Source organism: Xenopus laevis, chromosome 7S (genome assembly GCF_017654675.1).
Source record: "Xenopus laevis strain J_2021 chromosome 7S, Xenopus_laevis_v10.1, whole genome shotgun sequence".
In the NCBI taxonomy this organism is placed as follows: Eukaryota; Metazoa; Chordata; class Amphibia; order Anura; family Pipidae; genus Xenopus; species Xenopus laevis.
This window is the reverse complement of record NC_054384.1, coordinates 56,127,751-56,145,536: the sequence shown is the minus strand read 5'-3', so window position 1 is coordinate 56,145,536 and position 17,786 is coordinate 56,127,751. Positions and strand designations below refer to the sequence as shown.

Sequence of the window (17,786 nt, the reverse complement as noted above, 5' to 3'; positions counted from 1 at the left end):
TAATGACATAGTTAATAACAAATATCACATCCAACCTCATTATAAAAGCTGAAACAAGGATGCTCTGGAAACACCTCCAGCTTTGTACCAGTTGCATTCACTGAATTCACTGGGGAGACACCAGGGTCTGTAATTACAACTATCAACCACCAAACTGACAAGTTTAACATCAGCTGTAGGACCAAGAAACATTATCATGATCGGATATCACGTGCTCAGATGTGATAAAGCTCAGCAATTACTGGAAGCCTCATAAAAAGCACAGTGGGTATAATTGCACCCCCTTTATACATGCATGGATATACTGCTCTACAGAGATTGCTGCAGACTTGGCATCCCTATATCCTTAACCTCATGCAGTATAAATGCAAAATAGTGCAGAAACAGGCTCTCTTGGGTCTTGTGAAGACAGGAATTATTGCAGCAGGTTTTAACATATCAATATTTCAGAAAGCAATGCTAATTTTTAATATAGAAGTAATGGATAGTGAATTTATATCTGCTGAGATTTTAAATGATGCTGACTGCCTGTCAATCTATCTGTGTATCAATGCATTTCTCAAGACTCTATGGGGATTTAATGCCTGCAGGGCAGGATGAAAACTGTAAAAAAAAGTTATCTACCATGTGCCCTGCAGGTAGCAGAATTGCTGTTGTTTGGTTTTGGAGCATGTGGCAGCCCTGTATTCATGGGGCATCATTGCCAATATCAGGCACTAAGCACATGGCTGTCTTGACTCTGTCGACAATGTGGTCTGAACCTTGCACTAGACTTTTTATCCAACATAATGTGCAAAATGCAGCCACACCCCAGACCAGACAGAAGTGATTATTGAATAAATACTGTGTGTGCTTTTGTGCTTCTTTAGGCTAAGGGCACACTAGGCGATAGCGCCGCGATTTGACTCGCGGCGACTTTTCGCCGCGACTTTTAATCCGCAATCTTTCGAGCGACAATAGAAAAAAGATCGCCGCGTGTGTTTTTACGCTCGCGATTCCCCATAGACGCCAGCGCCAAAGTTTCCACAGCGATTGCGGATTAAAAGTCGCTGCGAAAAGTGAATTAAATGAATTAAATGAATTAGCTAGCAACCCGTCGACCACCATCAAACCTGAAGTGGTGTTGCTGCAAACCAGAAGTGACGTCGTCAAACGTGGCCGATAGTCGAGAGGAACAGAAGTGCCCCATGTGATGTAAGAGAGCTGTGCCAGAAGTCAGATTGAAGGGGGAGATGAGTGGAGGGAGAGCTGCAGCAGGAAGAGACCCGCAACCAAACCCACATCCCGCAGACCCACATCTATACATACACCTGAAAAGCCTACCCTCATTTGACAGGGCACCCGCTTTTTGCAGGTAATCTGTGGGTACTCGACCAGCTGCAGGACTCTAGCTTGGGAGTATTTTTCATGTTTTTTTTAGAGAGACATTGGTTAAACACTTTAGTTATAACGTTATTCACATATGAGTGACAATAAAGTGGCAAGCAGATTTTTGATATATAACAAGACTCAGATAAAGGGAAAGCAATTGTTTCGTTTATGGTCACCTGGGGAAGGAATATAGAAGTATATATGTAAAGTAGGAAGCAAATGCACAGTGAAGAACTACAATTCTTTGCATTCCCTGTTCATGCAGAAGACTTCTGTGAAATAATGATACTTGATATCTGAGCCAGTGACATTCTGTAGTTCCTGTCAAAATCTGTCACTTAGCCCCTGTTTCCATGTGAGACTTGGTGTAATTCCTATTTCTGTGCATCACACATGGGATTACTCACATGTCCCTTTCAATATGCTTATCCTGAGTATAAGGTTAGGAAGGGACGATTGGCTATGAATTTCTTACTGCTGCTCTTCTTGCATTCTAAAGCTTCTTTTACAGATCAGTTGAGGGGTAGTAAAACTGAATATAGCAGGGCCTGCAGCTAGGAGCAAAGTCTAAGGTCATCAGCCCAGATTCACATATGTAGCGTAAATGTTTTACTGGGCAAATACACAAACATAGTTTATTAAATTGGAAAGGAAGTATGGGCCAAAGAGCTTGGTTTGTCATTAAAAAATGTATTATTTTTACATTGATATTTTCATAAAAGACAAAATGCAGTTTGTTAGGCTTCCTGATAACTGTCACTTTCTTCCATGTTGTAGAATGGAGAGTGTGAAAACACACAAAACAGATCACATTTAGCTATATATGTCTGCACACACATGAACAGTATGTGGTTAGTGTTTTTTAATAGATGTTTTCCTGTATGCAGGGCTAGTTTGGGCCAGCTTTGTAGGGGTTTGACAAGGCTTATTTTTTTATAAAAATATTTTAACCATCATGACTATTTGTTTAATTGCAATAAAACTCATTACAGATGGCCAATGAGAATGTGTGTGCTGTTGATTATTACACATCCCAGCATTATGTGATAAGAGTCCAGATGTTTGCTTTTAAACATCCTACCTGCTGATTGGTTGCTATGGGTTACTGCTCCTTGGCATAACCCCTTTGTGTTTACAAAGCTAGTGAATAGTTCTGTCCTATTCCTGGAAGTTGTAGCTATGCAACAGCATTTGCTAGAGGGGTGCAAAGTATATTTCTGCACTAGCTGAAACATTACAGTTGCCCTCCCCCCAATAGTGGCAACTCAAGTTGTTGGAGGGATGTATAGGTGCATTTCTGCACTAGCTTTTGTCCCAGGGCAGAGCAATGGTGAAGAGCAATGGTGGATTTATGAATTATAAGAAAATCTGTATTTAGGTAAAATGTAAAGTGAAAGTGTTCAATATTGTAACCCTTAAGGCAGAACGATTTCTTAGAAAAGTGACAGCAACTGGGAATAATGTGTTGATCGATAACTTTATCTAGATAACATGTTAATGTTGCAGTTTGAAAAGGAATGTGAACACGTCAATTTACGTATTACTTTGCGTTTTACTTTGCATTTAGCGAGTACGGGCAGGAAATGGTCAGAAATGCCGATATACAGAGGAGGAGGAGGGGGAGGGGGACTCACGTACCATCGCAGCTGTCTCTTTGTTAAGGATTTGCGGCAACACTGTCCTCTGCCGGCAGAAATGTAGCACGACACAGACAGCCGGGCAGTCAAATGCCTGGGCCATTATTTTCATACGCAGTAGCTTTGATTTATTGTGCACGATAAATACATATATATATATATATGTGTGCAAAGTACAGTGCATCGTGTAGTTTATCGCTGCAAATGTATGTAGCTTTCCATAAAACAAAGCCTTTCTTAGCCTAATCCAGTTTTCCTTCACAGCCTGCTCATTACTCGCCCTAAATCCCAGTCTACCCCAGGAGATCTCATGTTCAGTCTCACCTTTCTTCTTTCTGGAGTTGGCAATGGCTACAACCCCTGCTGCACCTACTCTGCCACCATCTCTGGTGCTTCAGCTTTGCTGTACTGTGTGCACAGAATGTCTATGTCGGTTCTATCACAAAATATTGGAACTGGTGGTCGAAATCGTTGCGCAAGTTGCTTGCACTTGTCTCTGTCCTACCTCTGTCTATATAACCCTATGCGCAGATAGATGGATATGAATGAATTACGGGAATCTTCAGAGCGGATAGAATGACTGCATTGTTGTACTCCGACAGGTAATGCATAACTGTAAGTATCTATTACACGCATCCCTCTAAACTGCCATTCTTGGGGTGCAACCCCCTGTTAAGCAAGAAGCCTGCTGTTTAGAGCGTTCACTTTCACAAGGCATCTGTCATATATGAAACTCTCTGGCATCTCACACTAAAGTCCCAAATCCTATTAACGAATATATGTTTATACATAAACAGTTTTATGCATGTTATTTCAAGTATTTCAACCAAGACATAAGTGCAGAGAGACAGAGAGACCTAGACAGATATTTTCATGGCGCTTATTAGATACAAGAACCTTTGAGACCCTGTTGCACCGCCTCATTGGCATTCTTGTAGTCACTTTACAAACACATTCCTCAGATTCCTGTATAGCACAGCATTTTGTATGTCATCTGGCGTCCATATAACCAAGTAGCTAATCCAACCATTTATATCAGGTCATACAGCAAATAACCCCGTAAAAGTTCTCTTACCTGAGGATGGCGCTGTCCCCTTGTCGAACCGTGACGTTGTCCATGGCTTTTGCGAAACCGGCATCCCCGCTGCGCACCGGCACTCCTGCGGGTACAAGGAAGAGTAACCTGAGACACAGGGCCAACAGCCACCTCCAGGGGGCGAACCCCATCCTGCCCCAACACACAGTCTGAGCTTCCTGTGGACTCTACCCCCAGAGCATCCCCAAAGCAGGTGTAGGATTTTCCAGGCAGTCTCTGATCTGAGCTACTGGATCCCTAAAATCGCTCTCTAAGGATCTAAACTGATCCGGAGCTCCCCGGGATCCGCACTCTTCTATAGCTGATCTGTCTCTTCTTGCCTCCCTCCCTCTACCTCTCCTCCTTCTCTCCGTCCCTCCTTTCTCTTTCTCTCTCTACTTGCTCCCCTCCCCACTCTGCTACTTCTTTCCTCTCCATGCCTCACTCTCTCCACTAGGCAATAGCACTTTTAAGAGGGTGCTTATTTGCCGATTTGCGCCCGTTGTGCACGTATTTACCCTTTCGACTGTGGTTACAGGAAGTTTAATATGCAATGCCTGGTGGGTAAACGAGTTATCTTGCCTCTGTAGCGTTAAGAATGCGCAGAATTAAAAACCTCTGGGCAACCCACTGTCTCTAGTCGTTACCGAACTTTTTAAGCACATCAGTCATTGTTAAGGTTATTGGCACAGATGGAATAGATAAAGAGCTTTTATAGGGAAGGAGCGGTGGGGGCTCTCATACATTTCTAAAGTGAATATTTTATCAGCAATAACCACCCTCTATAGACTGAAAACAGCAACGCAGTTAGAGACGGTGCTGGTTGAAATAGACCAAAGTTCTCTTAGTGCTAACGTTTCAGGACCCATAGCTGAGGACAGCTCCCTTCTATTAGGTACTGCGCACGGATTGGCTTTTCTTTACAAAACACAGCTCCATGCTGATGCTGCTTGTCTACTGGCTACAATATGCCGATTCACTTCTCTTTCCAACTACAGCTGCAGTCCTGACTATTAGGTACAGTACGCTGCTAGGATGATCTTTAGAGAGGCAGCTTCCTTCTTGTAGGCCGAATACATTCTCTTTACAAATTACATCCGACTTCTATTAGGTACAGTACACAGATTGTCTCTTTACAATGACATCTCCTTCTATTAATTACAGTATGCAAATCACCTTCTCTTTACCAAATACACCTGACTTCTATTAGGTACACTATGCCTATAACAGTCTCTTTACAAAGACAGAAAGTTCAGTTCTGTTAAATCAAGAATTCAGATTAACCCGTGTTTAAAAATACAGCTCCTTTCTATTCACTACAGTATGCAGACAGATGCCCATCTCTTAACAAAGAAACCTAGCTAACTCTTTTCTGTTAAGTACAATATGCTGATTATCTACTTAATGCACAATGAACTCCGTCTTTTTATATATGATTGAACTTAGTTTTACCTGATACTGCCCTAAATAAATAATAGCATCTTCCAAGGCAAAAAAAAAAAAAAAAAAATTATTCAGTACACTCCATTTTACACAGTACAAAATACTTTCTTCACTGACATTTTCAGCCATGGACAATGTTTATCACCCCCCCCCCCCATAAGTAATATTTCTTCCTATAGTGCAAATCATTGCACTTTCTTTACCTCTATAAAAAGAAATTGAGATCAAACTTTTTGATGAAATAGAACATTCTAGCCCAATCCTAGCACTAACTACAGGTATGGGACCTATTATCCAGAATGCTCGGGACCTGGGGTTTTCCGGATAACTGGTCTTTCTTTAATTTGGAACTTCATACCTTTTAAGTCTACTAGAAAATCATGTAAACATTAAATAAACCCAATAACATGGTTTTGCTTCCAATAAGGATTCATTTTATCTTAGTTTGGATCAAGTACAAGGTACTGTTTTATTATTACAGAGAAAAAGGAAATCATTTTTAAAAATATGGATTATTTGATTACAATGGTGTCTATGGGAAATGGCCTTTCAGTAATTCGGAACTTTCTGGATAACAGGTTTCAGGATAACGGACATTGCCCAAATCTGTGTACCCTATTGCCCTCCAATTTGTGCTGAATATTATCTACCCACTTAGAATATAAGCTCTATTGAGTAAGGATAGCCGTCCTACTGTTTCTCTTCATCAGCCACTTATTTCCTGTATAGTTACACTTATTTCTTTATTTAATCGTATTCTAACTCTTGCCTTCCCTGTGTGTACTTTTCTACTTTGTAAAATCATACATTGCTGTAAATCCAAGTAAATAATGTTACATATACCTTCATACAGGCACAGGTTTGGATTATTGCCATTATTTCCCTTTTCTGTTTCAAATTGTGGATTCAAATACATTGCGTTATTATCTATTACTTTACCATTTCTTATTTTACTGTTGTTATGTTCCTTAGAAAGCTGTCAGATGCTGTTAACTATAATAGACACCAAGGCAGTCAAAAGATTGGGGTGCTTGGCAGATATAGTTTAAAATTATTTGTCAATAAGTCATACAAATACTGTGTAAATTGTTTCACTTTTGACTGATCTGCCTTATTTGTGTTCAGAATAATGTGTGGGTCTTCTGAGCAAACCCAATTTAAAAAGGTTGGGACTTACACAGTCCACTTTTTACATGTTGCCAGGGCCGGACTGGGAGAAAAAAGCAGCCCTGGAAAATTAACAAAAGGCCATCCCCCATAGACTCCATTATAATCAAACAATCCAAATGTTTAAAATTGATTTCATTTTCTCTGTAATAATAAAACAGAACCTTGTACTTGAGCCAAACTAAGATATAATTAGTCTTTATTGGGCACAAAATCAGATTATTAGGTTTAATTAATGTTTACATGCTTTTCTAGTAGACAAAGTATGAAGATCCAAATTTTGGAAAGATCCATTATCCAGAAAACACCAGATCGCGAGCATTCTGTATAACAGGTCCATACCTGTATATGTGTGACATTGGCAATAGAGCTCCCCCACCCACACAAGGTAAAAGAAAGCATTGGTGGTTAGGGCCCTCCAATAAAATTAGGAGGAAAAAAGGTGGTCAGTGCCTCCAACAAAAAGTAAAAATAAATATCAGGATAGCATGCGGGCCTGCATGTAGCTGTATAATTATTACCCCACAATTTAATTTTGGACTATGAGATCTGTTTGGATCAAGTACAAGGTACTGTTTTATTATTACAGAGAAAAAGGAAATCATTTTTAAAAATATGGATTATTTGATTACAATGGAGTCTATGGGAAATGGCCTTTCAGTAATTCGGAACTTTCTGGATAACAGGTTTCAGGATAACGGACATTGCCCAAATCTGTGTACCCTATTGCCCTCCAATTTGTGCTGAATATTATCTACCCACTTAGAATATAAGCTCTATTGAGTAAGGATAGCCGTCCTACTGTTTCTCTTCATCAGCCACTTATTTCCTGTATAGTTACACTTATTTCTTTATTTAATGGTATTCTAACTCTTGCCTTCCCTGTGTGTACTTTTCTACTTTGTAAAATCATACATTGCTGTAAATCCAAGTAAATAATGTTACATATACCTTCATACAGGCACAGGTTTGGATTATTGCCATTATTTCCCTTTTCTGTTTCAAATTGTGGATTCAAATACATTGCCTTATTATCTATTACTTTACCATTTCTTATTTTACTGTTGTTATGTTCCTTAGAAAGCTGTCAGATGCTGTTAACTATAATAGACACCAAGGCAGTCAAAAGATTGGGGTGCTTGGCAGATATAGTTTAAAATTATTTGTCAATAAGTCATACAAATACTGTGTAAATTGTTTCACTTTTGACTGATCTGCCTTATTTGTGTTCAGAATAATGTGTGGGTCTTCTGAGCAAACCCAATTTAAAAAGGTTGGGACTTACACAGTCCACTTTTTACATGTTGCCAGGGCCGGACTGGGAGAAAAAAGCAGCCCTGGAAAATTAACAAAAGGCCATCCCCCATAGACTCCATTATAATCAAACAATCCAAATGTTTAAAATTGATTTCATTTTCTCTGTAATAATAAAACAGAACCTTGTACTTGAGCCAAACTAAGATATAATTAGTCTTTATTGGGCACAAAATCAGATTATTAGGTTTAATTAATGTTTACATGCTTTTCTAGTAGACAAAGTATGAAGATCCAAATTTTGGAAAGATCCATTATCCAGAAAACACCAGATCGCGAGCATTCTGTATAACAGGTCCATACCTGTATATGTGTGACATTGGCAATAAAGCTCCCCCACCCACACAAGGTAAAAGAAAGCATTGGTGGTTAGGGCCCTCCAATAAAATTAGGAGGAAAAAAGGTGGTCAGTGCCTCCAACAAAAAGTAAAAATAAATATCAGGATAGCATGCGGGCCTGCATGTAGCTGTATAATTATTACCCCACAATTTAATTTTGGACTATGAGATCTGTTTGAAAATTAGAAGGGGAAGGGAACAGGGCAGGGTATTTACACAGCATAAATCTGATTATATTCTCCTGTGAAAAGTAAAAACAGCACATATATTAGGAAGATACACTGTTTGTGCTTACCTTATTTTACTAAAGAGAAGTATCCCTCTAAATTCCCTAAAAGAAAAAGCTAATTTTTTCCTAGACTGCCAGGTAAAACACTTTTATCCAAAGGGATTGTTTGAAGTAGCATGTGGCAGAAATGAAGATAAACCAGATGTAAACAAAGTGAGACAAAACTGAAGCACTGCTAGGCTTGGCAGAAATAATTTATATAATTTAGCTAAAACAAGAGCAAAAAAGTCAATTTCATAAGAAAACATTTAGTGATAGTATAGCTTCCTGCAAGTAAAACCTATAGTTACTGCTATTATCTTGTGGTCTTTGGGGACCACCTGTTTCAATAGACTTGGGGATAGGGATGTCGCGGACTGTTCGCCGGCGAACTTGTTCGCGCGAACATCGGCTGTTCGCGTCCGCCGCAAGTTCGCGAACGTCGCGCGACGTTCGCCAATAGGCGTTCGCGTCAAAATCGTTCGACCATTCGATCGCTAAAATCGAAGGATTTTCGTTCGAATCGAACGATCGAAGCCATTGGATTGAATGAAATCTTTCGATCGAATGGCTTCGATCGTTCGATTCGAACGAAAACCGTTCGATCGAACGATTAAAATCCTTCGATCGTTCGAATCGAACGATTTTCGGATGTTCGAAGTTCGCGAACTGTTCGCGAACTGTTCGCATTTTTTGCCGGTGTTCGGGAACGGCGTTCGCGAACACATTATCGGCGGTTCGCTACATCCCTACTTGGGGATAGGACATGTTTTCCGTTTCTTTATGCTGCTTTGCTGAAGGTGCTGTATCTTGATATACATTTTCAAGGACAAAAATAAAACAGCAGCATCAGCACTACTGGGTCAGTGTCTGTGAAGGTATCTTGTGTATCAGTATTAGTAATTTGTGATAATTGTTTCTGCAGAGCACTTTTTATCCTGTAAAGATTACAGTGAGATTTATGTCAGGCATATCAAACATTCTTAGGAGAAATTGCAAGCAGCCCCTGTGCTCAACTTACAATTCAGACACAAGGTTGTACATCAGGTCCCCCCAAGTCAGAGAAAATACCTACATTGTCACTCATTTGTCAGAAGACTGAGAATTTCATAACTTTCATAGTAAGGTCATATAAATGAGAAACTTCAGTACCAGATGCTGGATCACTGTGTTCACATTAATTTATACAAGGTCCTCATCAAATGTTTAGGCTTCTAAGCAACCGGGACAGATCAGTAGCATTAAAATCTTAGTGGAACTGACTACCTCAAGTGTACACATCCCAAGCCTATTTATAGAGAGAGAGAGAGAGAGAGAGAGAGAGAGAGAGAGAGAGAGAGAGAGAAAGAGAGGGAGAGAGAGAGTTCTAAGGAATTCTAGTTTTGTCTCTCAGTTCTACACTATTTTGCCTTATGTTGTTACTTTTGTCCGTGATATTTTAATATTGGCCTGTTCTCCATTTTGCAGGCTAAAAATTGACATGTAAAGCTACTACTGATGAAAAACAACTTAATGAAAAACAAATATGTAATTAAAGGCGTTAAGTTTGCCCAGGAGCAGAAACCCATAGGAACCAATAAGATGCCAGTAAATGCTGCCTGCTGATTGGTTGCAATGAGTTACTGCTCCTCGGCAAATATAGTGTCTTTTATTACACAAAGCCTTCATTTCCAAACCATACAGCAATTTAGGAATTTTATTCTGTGAGCCTCTTCTATCCTTTAATCGGCATTTCAAAAAAAAAAAGAAGAAAAATACAATTATTACATTTATTATAGGCGATATTAAACCTTGAATCAAAAGAGCATATTTACAAATTCTTGTGCTATTTTCTCATTGTTTGCGTATCAGGCATTTAATGGAAATGAGTAGCAACTGCATTTAATGGGAATAAACAACAACCACAATCTTATCTCACCTCTATATCTGTTTTGTACAGCACAAAAAACATGTAAGCTTTCAAGTGGACCTGTCACCCAGACACAAAAATCACAAAAATCAGACACAGATAATAAAAGTCCTTTTCAAATTAAACATGCAATCCAATTTCTATTTTTTTATTAAAGCATTCATAGCTGTTGTAAGCTAATTTCAAAATCTCAGCTGTCAATCAAATATTGTCTGCCCCTCCTCTATGCCTGAGGCATAGATGACTGGGCAGACAATCACTTTCACTTTCAATTCAGCACTTCCTAGATGTCACTGCTCTCCACACATTCCGTGTTCTCTTTACCGTTTAAAGTAGAAAGTAGAGCCAGGCACTAGCAGATTAACTGCAAAACATTTATTGACACAACATGCTTCGGGCAAAGCCCTTTTTCAAGTGTTATCACTTGATAATTTCTTGATTGTGCAACCGGGGCATGGTTGGCTTTAGGATATTGCAGCAAGTGTATTTACCCAGGGAATCCTGTATGGGAATGAGGTCATGGAGGTTAAAACAATAACAATGTGTAAAACATACTGTTCATCTACATGCTATACAATTTTGTTAAACTGTCATTAATAAAATCTAAATTGCAAAACAATGACATTGATAAAACATATCACATTTTGTAGAAATTGTAAGAATTGTTATTTTCAGTATATTAATCAGAGATGCCCATTTGCATGTCTTGCAGTATAACTGCATTGTGAGGAAGAGTATACTGGAAGTTGTAGTTTAACAACAGCTCAAGGCCTGGATCCACCCAGATGCATTTTTTTCCTTTCTGGCCCGGTCAAACTTGCAGCAGATGGAGCATATAAAATGCTTGATGCCTGTACAATGTCAAACAATTGACTAGTATGAAGACATATTGTTTTAACAGACTGCTAAGAATCCCACATGCACACTATATTTCCTTGCCTCTCAGTCTCTCAATCTGTGCTTGGAAATATATCCCTCTTGTCAGTGCTGAAAGATCTCCAGCCCTGGGATTAAACTAATGGCCCTGAGTATTCATAAATGAAGCTGAGACAAGGTGATCCAAGAAAGGTATTTTCAATTCTGTCTACTGAGTTTCGACATGCACAGCACAAGCCAGAGCACCTCAGTCTTGCCCTGCAGCACCCCTTGTATGATTTGCCATTTCTGGCAACTGCACCTTGGGCATGCTCTTTGCTGGACCAGGCACCTGCTACTTATATTGGTCTGTTTTCATGAGCCCAGTGGGTTGTGGAAGTCTGTGCTCCATTCTTGTCTGATTCCTGTCACTACATAGCTAAGGGCAGAAGGGACAATACCAGACTGACTAAAGGGAGCTAGGCTTCTCAGAGAAAATCAGCACTGATGAAAGGTCTTACAGCAGTCTCAGTGGGGTTCTAAAGCACAAAGGATGCAGGCGAGAAAAGAGCAGAGAAAGAAACTCTGACAGAAAAAGCTAAAGAAGCAGGGGAGGGTTAATTTAACCCCTTTGCCATGTAAAAAGTTTTGAAAGCTAACGCACTTTTGTTAGTGCAACAAACTATTTGTTTATACCGAAGTTATTGCAAATTTCCCAGCAGCATAGCAAACTATTGCATTATTGCAAAGTGCTGCTTCATATAAATTTGCAGATGTGCATAAAACAATATTGCAAGTTGCACAAGGGGTAGATTTGCTTGTTAATTTTCCCTACTTTTTGTACTTAAAAGTTTTTTTTCTCAAGGGGCCTGCTATGCTTGAAAGCCCTGTAATGACCTTGTGAATCATGATTTTGGTTATAACGCAGTTTGTAGACATACCTATTGAATCAGAATGATTTGGCTCAGAATATAACCAATATGACCAATATAACTAAATATATTTTATTTTTCTTTCAGGTCAACTTCATAGATTTTTAGATGCATGTCCATTTTAAGCCTGTCTTCTCTCAGACACTAATTTCTATAAAACTAGCAGATTATACTGGAGATCACAGTATACACTTTCAAGTGGTGTCTGCACGACTGTTGTTCTCTTATATTTACATTCTAATACTAAATCAGACTCTACCAGCTTAGTTTTCTAGTATACTAACCCACAAAGGTGTCTGCTTTAGGTGTCAATATCATTGAATGCATAGGGCTTGTGGCAAATATAATGTTAGTCTATTGTTTTAATCATGAAAAAAATCAATGATTTTTGTTAATCCTTGAGCTAAAAACGACAAATAGGAAAACTGAAACTTCATGTTTGGTCCTTACAGAGCAGAAAGGTTACTGGTGCACAGATAATCCACCTGCAGTTATGAGCAAATTTCTTCGGCAGGCATGGATTTATGGCAAATTTCCACAAATTGGTTCCTAAAACTGAGGCAAAATTTTGCAGTGAAAAAAATTGCTGTGACAAAATGTTACCAAGATAAAAATTTTGCAGAGACAAAAAAATCGTCATAAGAAAAAATGCCCATTGACTTTATGTATTTGGATTGGGGAAAAAAAGTTGTGCAATTAAAAATTTGTTGCCCATTGACTAACCTGTTTCCCAAAATTTAGCTTTTTCGAAATTTCGCTCATCGCGATCCATTAGCATAATAGACAGCTTCTTTTCTGTTAGCCAAAACATAATATCCCTGCCTGCCTTTGGCTAATGATATTCCTTAGTTCCTTGATACGTGTATGCTGAGGCACTGTTAGGATAGATCCAGAAATGGAAAAGAAGAAGGATTTATTTATTTCTAGAGTTAAAAGGCTGAACTTGATGGACATGTGTCTTTTTCAACCTAATTTAGTATTCACTATGTTTATTTGTTTATGGTCACTGTAGCTAAGAAGATACCGACCATTTTAAAGGAGCAGGAAGGGTGAAATCACTGGGTATGAAGAAGAAGAAGGGGAATAGGATCACTCTGCAGTGCTTGCTGAGAAGTAGCCTGTGCCGGTTTAGTTTTCTGCTAACAGGAATACTGGCCCTGGGTATCAGGTAAGTCATTATAATCACTTTGGGGGTGTCTAACATTTGCTACCCCCCAGTGATTTCACCTTTCCTTCGCCTTTAAACTGATGTTTGTACAGTATTTAATTTCCTTGATTCACATTTTTTTGTGATAAAAATCATGAATGTTAATAACAGTTTAAAAAAAAGTATGTTTGCAATATTTATTAAATGAGAACTAATCCCTCCACCGAAACCCCCCCCTAAGCTTCAATTCATTTTCCCCTCTCCTCTCTCTCCCCGCAATGTGCTTTAGTGTAAAAACCCTTTAAAAATTCTCACCCTTAAATGCAGAGAAGCAAAACAGAGCTCCCGATCACCATATTCTGGCTCTTCGTATCGTCTTTGGGTCTCAACGCTGATTTGTGCATGTGCAGTTAAAGGAGAAACAAACCCTTAGTAAAAAAAACCCTACCCTGCATAGACCCCTTCCCCCCAGCCTAGCCTAGCCTAGAGTATCGGCGCATGCGCAGTTGTCGCGAAACATAAAATTGCTCCAACTGCACATGCGCCGCTTCACCAGTCTTATTCCGAAGATTACCGAAGAGAAGAAGATGGCGCCCGTGACAGAATCTGCACGGAGGGGTGCAGCTACGCTGGGGGGTTGGACCAAGGGGGTCTGTGTAGGGTAGGTTTTTTTTTTATTAAGGGTTTGTTTCTCCTTTAAAGCCGATTCCTCACTTGGCCCAACTGCGTATGCTCCAGGAGGCTTTGTGTTGGTGAAGAGACCCGAAGACTAAATGAAGAGCCAGGAGATGGCGACCGGGAGCTCTGTTGCACTTCTCTGCATAAGGGTGAGAATATTTTAAAGAGGTTTTTTTTCTTTACACTAAAGCACATCACGGGGAGGGAAGGGAGGGGGCAATACCTGGAAGCTTAGGGGGAGGCTTATGGTGGGGGGTTAGTTTGCCTTTAAGTAGAAAAAAAACATGACAAACTTGAATGTAAAACTTTGGCATCTAAAGCTTGAAAGGTCAGGTAGAAGTCAATGGGAGATGTCCTAGGCAAAATATCAACTCTTTCTTTAATATGAGTGTTTTAAATAGTTTTTAAGCCTGTAAATTCACTAGAAATAATGCGTAAAACACTAATTCAATATATTCATGTTTTTTTCCATGATTTTTTTTTTTTATATCCAGGTTTTTTTAATTCATAAGGTAACATTTGTGTTTTTTTTTTTAAATAATCAGTTCATTTGAAGTAGAAAAAAAACTTTAGAATTACATAAATCTGAATTTTGATAAATATGGCTCCATAATTATAATTTCTAATGTATTCAAATAATTCAAAATATCCTTGTTCAAACCGTGAAAAAATGGTTAAAATAGTTTCTGTTGGGGAAAATATATACTACAGTATGACTATGTAATATATTATGTATATTAAAAAAAAGTTTCAGACAGCCTCTTTTTCAGACAGGGGTTGAATTAGTTTAAAAGTCTATCTCTTTTAAATATCCCATAGACAACAGTCAAGACCCCCAAAATGTTACAACTATATGCATTTAACCTTGAGGAATAAAAAAATGTGACCATATTCTGACTAAAGCATGCCCAGGATTAATGCTTCGAGAGCAGGAAGAAGCAAAGGCGTCCTAATACAAATCTATATCTCTTCAAATAGAAAGGAACAATTAGTCTGTCAATAAAAAGAAGTGCTGCTCTGGGATAGTAAATTAAGAATTACCACACGTCTTTTACCACATCCCTCTTCAACCACTTGATTTCTATAAATACAGCTGCAAGCGGTTCTGAGACTTCTGGCCTGATCACTTTAGATGGTTGCTAAATCTATACACTTTACTCACTGCCGTACAGTAGAATCCAACATAAAAAAACAACTGTTTCAAGTGGTAAGAGATTCAGAATTGATGATATTAACCCTTTAAGTGCCAGCAGAATTTCACATTTTGGTTACGCGAAATGCCAGCCGTTTTTGAAACATTTTGTGCTCTCTCACTTTAGGGGCATTTTCTGAGGGGAAACCTATAGTTTACCTAGGAAAACTATACATTGTTTTTTTCGGTAGAAACTGAGCTTTCTAAATCTGCCTGAGTTTTCATGTATTTCCACCTGTGCAAAAAAATTTATAGTGCTAAATACCAAAAAAAATGAAAAATTACCATTTTTCATCGTATATCAATTTATACCAGAAAAATATTTCATTTTACGGATGAAAATCCAACTGATTTGGAAAGCCTTATGTCTCTCGAACGTGCCAATACCAGATATGTATAGTTTTAGGGAGATTTAGGATTTCTGTACAGCAAAAACTCCCGGCAGTATATTACCGAATTTTGAAAGCACTAAGGCAGAAAACGGCATGCTTTAGATTCCAAGGCAAAAAATCCTGAAACCGTAGGTTTACCCCAGAAAACCATACATTTTTGAAAAGTACACATTCTGCCGATTACAAAATGGGTAACTATGTCTCTCTACTCCCAACTACCAAACATAAAAGCTTGTCTGAACATAGCGGTTTTTCAACAAAAAATTCAAAATTCTGAAAAATCATTTCAAAGGTTTTATTTTGCTGCTCCGCATATCCCAAACTATATTAGGTACCAAGAAAAAGCACCTGAAATATGATTGCCAGGGGTCCACTGAACAATTTGATACCCATTATGCATAGGTTTACCAAAGTATCTGGCATTTAGAGACACCAATATGAAGTTAGCACATCCAAATTGTTCAGGACTTTACTTCAGCTACTGAGAAATCAACACATTGACTGCATTTTTGTGGGGTAAAAACACAGAAATATATGTTTACCCCCCAAACCCATATATTTTTGGAAAGTACACATTCTACTGAATCTAAAATGGGTACCCATGCCTTTCTGCTCCAAACTACTGAGTCGCAAGGCTTTCCCACAATTGTCGGTTTTGGTGAAATATCTGAAAATTTCCTCAAAGCTTCAACTTCCCAGCACCATATCGCCCATGTATCATTACGTACTAAGAAAAAGCACCCTAAATATGATTGCCAGGGTTCCTCTGAACATTTTGGTGGTCATTGTTCATAAGTTTACCAAAGTATCTGGCATTTAGAGGCCCCAAAATGAAGTTAGCGCATACAAGCAGTCCCGTGGGTAACTTCAGCTAATGAAAAATCAACACATTGACTGCATTTTTGTGGGGTAAAAACACAGAAATATATGTTTACCCCTCAAACCCATATATTTTTGGAAAGTACACATTCTACTGAATCTAAAATGGGTACCCATGCCTTTCTGCTCCAAACTACTGAGTCGCAAGGCTTTCCCAAAGTTGTCGGTTTTGGTGAAATATCTGAAAATTGCCTCAAAGCTTCAACTTCCCAGCACCATATCACCCATGTGTCATTACGTACTAAGAAAAAGCACCCTAAATATGATTGCCAGGGTTCCTCTGAACATTTTGGTGGCCATTGTTCATAAGTTTACCAAAGTATCTGGCATTTAGAGGCCCCAAAATGATGTTAGCGCATACAAACAGTCCCGTGGGTAACTTCAGCTAATGAAAAATCAACACATTGACTGCATTTTTGTGGGGTAAAAACACAGAAATATATGTTTACCCCCCAAAACCCATATATTTTTGGAAAGTACACATTCTACAGAATCTAAAATGGGTACCCATGCCTTTCTGCTCCAAACTACTGAGTCGCAAGGCTTTCCCACAATTGTCGGTTTTGGTGAAATATCTGAAAATTGCCTCAAAGCTTCAACTTCTCAGCACCATATCACCCATGTATCGTTATGCACCAAGAAAAAGCACCCTAAATATGATTGCCAGGGTTCCTCCGAACAGTTTGGTGGCCATTGTTCATAGGTTTACCAAAGTATCTGGCATTTAGAGGCCCCAAAATGAAGTTAGCGCATACAAACAGTCCCGTGGGTAACTTCAGCTAATGAAAAATCAACACATTGACTGCATTTTTGTGGGGTAAAAACACAGAAATATATGTTTACCCCCCAAACCCATACATTTTTGGAAAGTACACATTCTACAGAATCTAAAATGGGTACCCATGCCTTATTGCTCCAAACTACTGAGTCGCAAGGCTTTCCCAAAGTTGTCGGTTTTGGTGAAATATCTGAAAATTGCTTCAAAGCTTCAACTTCCCAGCACCATATCACCCATGTGTCATTACGTACTAAGAAAAAGCACCCTAAATATGATTGCCAGGGTTCCTCTGAACATTTTGGTGGCCATTGTTCATAAGTTTACCAAAGTATCTGGCATTTAGAGGCCCCAAAATGAAGTTAGCGCATACAAACAGTCCCGTGGGTAACTTCAGCTAATGAAAAATCAAC

At 38.9% G+C, this 17,786-nt stretch overlaps 1 protein-coding gene across 3 annotated transcripts in view; it reads right to left on the bottom strand.

Moving 5' to 3' along the window:
• The window catches only part of LOC108697224 (opioid-binding protein/cell adhesion molecule homolog), a 591,521-nt gene that overhangs the window by 239,427 nt on the left and 334,308 nt on the right, over window positions 1–17,786 (bottom strand). For all 3 annotated transcript variants that reach the window (XM_041571289.1, XM_041571290.1, XM_041571291.1), the window contains one exon: window positions 4,084–4,168. In XM_041571289.1, the coding sequence (XP_041427223.1) occupies window positions 4,084–4,168 (85 nt within the window). The remainder of the gene's footprint in view (window positions 1–4,083; window positions 4,169–17,786) is intronic.